This window comes from Perissodus microlepis, chromosome 9, assembly GCF_051167445.1.
Source record: "Perissodus microlepis isolate ML-2025 ecotype Zambia chromosome 9, ASM5116744v1, whole genome shotgun sequence".
Classification (NCBI taxonomy): domain Eukaryota; kingdom Metazoa; phylum Chordata; class Actinopteri; order Cichliformes; family Cichlidae; genus Perissodus; species Perissodus microlepis.
The window spans coordinates 27,810,182-27,818,115 of NC_140469.1; the positions used below are offsets into that span (position 1 = coordinate 27,810,182).

At 38.1% G+C, this 7,934-nt stretch overlaps 1 protein-coding gene across 1 annotated transcript; it reads left to right on the forward strand.

Moving 5' to 3' along the window:
- The first annotated feature begins 1,766 nt into the window (after positions 1-1,766).
- LOC146380672 (eotaxin-like) lies at positions 1,767-3,579 on the forward strand. Its single transcript, XM_084940208.1, has 4 exons — positions 1,767-1,833; positions 2,916-3,048; positions 3,119-3,177; positions 3,269-3,579. The coding sequence occupies exons 1-4, from the start codon at positions 1,767-1,769 to the stop codon at positions 3,292-3,294; spliced, it is 285 nt and encodes a 94-aa protein (XP_084796334.1). The 3' UTR covers positions 3,295-3,579.
- Positions 3,580-7,934: the final 4,355 nt, after the last annotated feature.

Here is a 7,934-nt window from a genome sequence, read left to right on the forward strand (position 1 = left end):
TTGATACCAGATCCTGGCCAGACCTGCTTGCTATGTGGGCACTAACACACACACAGACACAGTTACTTTACCAACTGACCCCTGACCCCTGAGCTCCTAAGTGTCCTTCAAACCTTATTCAGGGATCCCCTCCTCTACTTCACTGTCACTCCCTGAAAGCTCACTGTCCTCACTTTCTGAGGACAGAAAGTGCACATTCCCTTGGTTTCCTTCCATAAAAGGTATTTACATCCATGTCCTGTAATTATGAGCAGACTGTAAAGGAAAAAACATTGACTATGATCATATAAATGCACACAAACACATCTCTACACACATATGCAAATGCATTGTATTGCCTGAAAAAAACTGGGCTAACTGCGCCGTGTTGCCTTGAGACAACGAATGAAAATTAACAGTTTTACTGTATAAATACATTTAAAAAAGTAGAACAAACAATCAAATATGCTTCTTAACATATTCATGCATACAAGTTTTTTTTAATATACATTTATTTCACTATAAACATGTAAAATAGTGATCCTTATCTTGCCTCCTAATGGAGATGTCTCTCATGTAGTGCAGCTTGCAGAAAGCCCCCCCCCCCCCCAAATGAAAGTCACACCACCTTCAACTCATCATTTTATTGGAAGGAGATGTGCCTGGTAGCATTATTTGAAAAAAAAAAAAAGTGGTTTTTTTTGAAGGGCCAGTGTAAGGCATGAAAATGTGGTTTGTTGCCTCAGGGCAACGTTGTTTCATTTGTCTTTATTTCCTTCATCTGCTACACATTTTCTTAGTTTTGTAGTTACACCAAATATAACTTTAAAGTTTAACCAGCACTATGCAGTTATTTTATACAAAGGAAAAGGAGCTTTAAAATTATCATCAGCAAATCCACAACAGATGCGATGGCCCAGTTAAATTGTAAAAATCAACCTGATGGAAATGCTGTGGCTGGACCTAAAGACAGCTCTGCATAAGTGAACGACTCAAAACCTCAATCAGCTAAACATTTCCTCCACCGTGATGTGAGACCTTCTATGAAAATTATGATTAAAAAGTACCAGAACAAAGTTGTTTATAAAATGTCATGAATGTGTGGGACTGATAAACTTTCTATATATATCATCTGTAATGAGGAAGTGGTTTAGTGTGTGTGTGTTCTGTGTAGTGTACAGTAGAATAAGACGCAAGTTCAGTTTGCTTTTCCACACTGTAGATTTGATTATTGTTTTTATTAGATTTTAATATTTGAGCAACACCTCAACAGAGCCACAGTCATTCTGGACTATCCTGCAAGTTCTCCTGGAAACTGGGAACCAGTATTAGAGGTTTTTTCTGCCTCCATGTTGCTTTTTTCAGCCATGTGGATGAGGGGGCCACATGTTTAGTTTGTAACTACAAGAGAAAAAGAGTCACTGTGAGACAGTCAAAATGGAAAAAAATAATAATAATCAGGAGGTTTAGGCTCATTACTCATGAAAATGCACAAAGTACTGGTATCAATCATCAGGCTCTTGACCATATTTGAGCATCTGTGAACTTTGTGTGAGGCTGTTTCTCGGAAAGCTCTCAGTGAGGTGTTGATAGGTTGAAATACTGAATTCTCCCTGATAAGAGGCGGAGGTGTGATATGCCACAACCACTCACACACAAATGCAAAGACCTACAGAAATACGTCAGCAGTTCTGCCTGCAGATGTTCCTACACTTACCAATAAATAACCAAGCATTGGTCAGCTTGTATAGTTTCAACCTGATCAGTGAGCCAGACCGCCGGTGAAAATGTCTGTGAAGATCCTCTCCATCACTCTCCTCCTGCTCTCAATGTGTGTGTGCTGCCACTCTGAAGGTAACTGTGCTCTTACTTTTATAAAGAAAAATGAGGAAAAAAGAGATAAAATAGATAAATTGATCACAGCAATGAATATTTCCAACAATGGCTTCTGCCTGTTTGCGAATAAGGTTCACTTCTGACATTTTGGTGTTTTATTGGGCAGGACCACTGTGTAAAGACCACAAACCTTTACATCAGTCATATTCTGGTATCTGCTCAGTCTATAATTGTACATGTTTTTTCCAGCATTTACACTCGACTTCTACACAAAGCTCCAGACACCCTGGAAGCTGTTTTCTGGGCTAAGTTTCATTAGTCAGTGATGGCATTTTAAAGGCGTCCTTTACGTCTACATTTAGAAGAAGTCTTGGAGATTTTTATTTTATAAGCACAACATTCACCTGATTTTTTGTGTTCAATTGCTGGACTGATTGACAGCCACACCATATCCATTCATGCTATACTGCTTACCATAAACAATGTTTATACTATTTATGTTTATCTACATGCAAACTTTTGTTTTCTGTCACTTATGGGATTATGTCTCACGCTGCGTTGCATGCCAGGCATATGTTGTAAGACACTTAAACTATCATAACTGCCAACTTATTAGTGTAGCACACTTGGTGCAGTGGTTTCCTTCACACAAATTCACTCTGTAACTAAATCTCAAACTCTTAAGTTTTCTAGCAAAGTCATCATTTCAGTGGGTTTTTGGAGGGGTGCATACATTGTGACTCATTGCATAAGGCATGAAAGCAGAAAATGAGAGAGACACAGAGAGAGTATAAAATAATATCTTGCAGCTACGGGACAATATTTTTCACCTTTCACTTAATTAACATAATGCCGAAATTGCCCAAAAAGTGCTTGAGGGCCCCGAAGTGCTGAGAACATTGATTTGTTAAACTTGTTGATTGATTTGCACAAAAACTGCCTGTGCACTGTAACATAATTTCAGGTCACATTTTGAAAGTCATCTTCTCTTTAGTGATGTAAGGAGCTTCATATTTTAAAACTAGATTTAACTTTTATTTTTCTTCTAATTAGACTTTTCTCAGGTAAGAAAATTCCATTTTTAACCTTTAATCTCTCAGGTACTCGTCGTCGTCATCCTGGAAGGATACCACCATGCTGCCCTGCAGTCACCAAAGGCAATATGACTGCTGAGGTGGTGGGGCAAACATATCGTGAGCTGGCTGCAAGACCACACTGTGTGAAGGCTATAATGTAAGTCAGCACACGTTGTCCTACATACAAACATATACAATCTCTATAATTTTCTGTCTTTTATTTCCAGTTTTGACACAAAAAAGGGACCACTTTGTGCTGATCCAGATGCTCAGTGGGTCAAAGATCGTAAGTCATGCTAAAAGAAACACACAGAAATAAATGCAAAGTATTTACAGAGAAAAACTGAAGCTGCTGCTTGTCTGTTTTTCCTCTCTAGTCACTGCCAAAATGAAGAAGGCATGAAGTCTGTCTGCTGCATCAGTATTTCCTGTATTTCCATCACCATTAAAGGCTTATTCAAACCAGAGCGCTTTCTCAGCCTGACTTAAATTTGTTTTATTCTTTTTTTTTCTTGCCATTTGTAGATTAATTTTTCCTGTAACCTGTGGAGCAAACGTGTATTTTATTCATGCTGTTGACTTCATTGTTTTGTAATTGATCATTGGAGGTCAGCTTTTGTCTTTTACTTTTCTTTTTGTTTATTTGTGAATCTCTTTCTGTGCATTATGTGTTTATGTGAAGAACAATGTGGCTGTGAAAAACAATATAAAAATAAACTTTTGTTTATTGAGCAAATATTTTCCTGCTGTTGTTTCTGTTGCCCACCAGACTCTCACAAAATGTTACACAAATCACATAATGTAATCCACTAGTGTTTTAACTGAGGATGGTTGCCGAGTATACTGTCCAGTTTTTTTTAAAAACTTTATCTTTTACCCAAGTTTATGTAGCTGTCAGGGACCAAGCAGTAAAGCATAAAGGACACAGGTGTTTTAATTCAAAAAGGGGGTTTTATTGACCCAAAAATATGAAAATATATTTAACAAAGCCAAAACTTAAACAGGCAGACCAATAAAAGAGGTCAAGTCAATATACTAAACTCAAGATAATAATTAGCAAAACCTCAAACAAACATAAGATAAACTGACCTGCTGAAATGACACACGGGGGTAAACAAGATGGCTGCCATATAACCAATTAATACAAAACAATTAAACAAACATGAAACACCCCCCAGGCAATGAAGCATGTGGTGCTATCCAATTAGGCTGTCAGTGGTACTTCAGCTCTCCCAGCCCTTTGCCACACCTTTTGCCAGATAGGAGGAGAAGCCAAACCCCAGGTAACTCAAACAAAGAAAGATGTAGTAATATAACATAAAACAGAACTTTGACCTTGCAAGGTTAATATGTGTGCACGCCATATAAACATTGGAAGGTGTGATGGAAAAATAAATACATTTAATAAAGAAACAATATTGAACAATAAGTAGAATATTTTAAAGTAGTGACTGTAAATTAAACTAAGGTGAGTCAACTGGTGGTGAGGTGTGGAGCTTACCATGTGTGGCATGCCATCACAGTAGCCATGATGAACATAAGTGGGCCCGAGCAGTGAAACCCAGCAAAACATACACACACACACACACATATATATTAGGGGTGCAACGATACTCGTATCGATATTGAACCGTTCGATACAGTGCTTTCGGTTCGGTACGCATATGTATCGAACAATACAAAATTTGTAACTTTCCTTCTGACGATGCTGTCTGTTTTGAGCGCTCAGTGGATCTGCGCTCGACAGTGCAGCCTAGGCGGAGTAGTCGAACGCAGATTCACTGAGCGCAGGGCAAGCTAGCGAGACAGAAGTTAAGCTCTCCTTGCAACATGGCAAATTGAACCTCCCCCACCCTCATTCAGATCTGGCGTTTGGAACTATTTTGGTTTTCATGTGACGTATGACCCTGAAGGTAAGCACGTCATGGACTAAAGCAAAACAGTATGTTGGATGTGCCACGCAATGCTCAATTACATTGAATACATAAGAATAAGGAACCTTTCTGAAGCCTTTCTTTAGTAAAACACTGAATGCTGATGTCAGCATTAACATCTGTGTGACCAGAATATGGGTGCAGCAAACTTCTTTACTTCCCTCTTCTTTCACTTTTTAAAAACACCAGATGCAGAAAGTTAAGAGAAAGTTAGTGATGGTGTTCTTGTAAGAAAAGTTTCTGTTCCTTAATCTTTACACTCTAACATGAACACTTCTCAAACCTCAGAAGCCAAAAATGCTAATGTTGTTATGTAGCAGACAAAATGCATATAACAGACTCGACTTAAAATGTAATGCCTTCATGATTCTGAATGTGGTTTGGTTACATGTCTACCTGCTATATTTGCATAAAGACAGAAACTAGCAGCATTGAGTAGCGATAGGCCAAAAGTTCAATTTAATGACATGATGACCACTCGTCAGTGAGAATGAGTATCATTTACAGAGAATTAGGGAACAGCTGCAACCACAGCAGTGGAAAATGCCTTCTCGGTTCAGAGGAGCTCAAACCAGCGTCCCTCTGTGTCCAGGATGTGTACGTCCTCATCGTCCTTCCGGCCTTAGCGGTCTTTGAGCACGCGGCCCTTGTGGACCTTTAAGGCTGCAGACCCTGAATTGGGATACAGCCATAATCTCTCCAGCGTGTCCTGGGTCTTCCCCGGTCCTCCTCCTGGTGGGACATGCCCGGAAAACCTCACCCAGGAGGCATCCTTTTCAGATGCCCGAACCACCTCAACTGGCTCCTTTCGATGTGGAGGAGCAGCAGCTCTACTTTGAGCCCCTCACAGAATGAAAGAACTTCTCACCCAATCTCTAAGTCAGAGGCCAGCCACCCTTCGGAGGAAGCCCATTTCCGCTGCTTGCATCCGCAATCTCATCATCCAGAACCTGACAAATTTAATTTAAGTTAAATAACTGATTTACTGATTTTTTTTTCTCCATTAATTCTCCAACAAATACACTGATAAAGTCATGCCGTCACCTCTGGATTCTGAAAACCTCACATTTCAGCAGTCTAAGCCGGGAAGAGAAATTGCCCAATTTTCCAATAAAAATCGTGTGATGAAAGTTGTCACTTTGCACAATTCCTCTTAAATCACTGTTTACTTGCATGCAGAGAGAGGAGGAGAAAACAGAAGATGACTAATCACTTTTGCTTTTAAGACATTAAATATCCACCATTTCCAAAAATCTCTAGATCTTCAAGCTCTCCAGGGAAGAAGTTAAATCGAACAAATATAATTGAGTATTCAGAATTTTTCAAGCTGTTTGAAAATGTTAAACTCTGGAAGCCTGTCTGTGCTGCTCTGCACAGTCTTGGTAGTTTTGGCCATGTCTGGATCAGAAGGTAAGATGGAATTTCATATAAACACCATGTAAGGTTTTTCTGTCAGCTCTTCTCTGTTTAAAAATCTTTTTTTGATTTTTGTTCCAGCAAAGAATGATTTCTCCATGTGCTGCACAACTGTCACCAATAAGGAGATCACTGAACCAATTTTGGGATACTTGGTCCAGAGAGCAAAGCCACCCTGTGTCAACGCAGTCATGTAATTTTTTTATGGCACATTAAAAGCATCAACTGTAGCCCAGGAATGATTTATTACAAACTGTTAATTACTGAAAAATATGATTTTTTTTTCACATTTAAAATCAATTGTTTAACTTCAACACAACTTAATGTACTGGCTAAATAACTTTAGCCTAAAGATGTAGATGTGATGTTTTTGGTGCTCTTCAGTTAAAGTTCATTTACTTATTGTTAATATTATCTCAAATGAACTGACTAAAGTGTTGCTACCAAGTTCATCGTTCATTTCTCGTTCCTGCAGCTTTCAGACACAGTCCGATCTTTTCTGCATCAATGGGAGAGCACCCTGGGTTCGTGCCAAGATTGTTGCATTCGAGTGAGTTTTACATCACCTTCCACTGACTCACATGCTCAGTTCGACTTTTCAAATGTGATCAGTCCTCATATACTGTTATTTTTTGTTGATTTTCTCACAGGAAAGCAAAAGCTCAGCTTATGACTGCGTCTGAGGTCTCCTCATAGAAGATGACTGATGGTGAAACCTTTTCAGGGATGCAGGAAGAAGTAAATACTAGCCAGGTTAATATTAGCCAATAATACTGGCCTGCAGAGAAATCGCTTGTAATATATGAGATCTATAGAACTGTAATAAGATTAACTCTTATGCCCTAATTGGGCATTATTGTACTTTTTCTCAACTTAAAAAAATAAAATTGGTGATCAATTTGAGCAATAAATTTTCTTTTAAGTCAGTTTTTGTCTTTTACTCTTACTTGTCATCCATACTCTCTCGATACTATATATTACATGGAAAATATCTGGGTTTTTGTGAGTTTTTAAAAATAAATAATTAATAATTCAGCTGTTTAAACTGGCATTTAAAGGGTTAAAATCCTGAAAATAATTTAATGTTTGATCATTTTGAAAAGGGCTCGAGATGATTAAGTCATTTATGAAAAAAAGAAGCAAAAAACAATATTGTTGTAGGAGGAGGGCACAAGAGCTCAGCACGTGATACTGACTGGAAGCAACACAGCTGCTGTTGACAAAGCAGCAGAGTCAGATATAAATGCGTATTAAATTCATCGTGTAAATATACCAGATTTATCCACATACGCTAGTTTTCATCATATCTTCATGATCTCCAGTAATGTTACACCACAGTGCTTTCATTTGAACCCCAAGTGTCATTTTCTTTGAAAATTTACAGAGTATAATGCATCTATTTTGCAAAAATAAATAATTACATAAAGACTTTCAAAAGGGTACCCTGTTTTTCCCTTCGTAACAACCGAACTATCGTACAAACAGAGATAATATAATTATCTGAGAAACAATTGTCAATAAGCAGAGAAGTTTTTAAAATATTAATGCAAGACATAGAAGCAGCTGGTGTTGTTCCTAAATTAGGAACAATATTTTAAAATTACTTCACAATTCTTCTTGCACTTCAGATTGTTACAAACTATCAGAATATAAAGAAAGTCAGAAAATGGACAACCTCAGCTTATAAAACTGC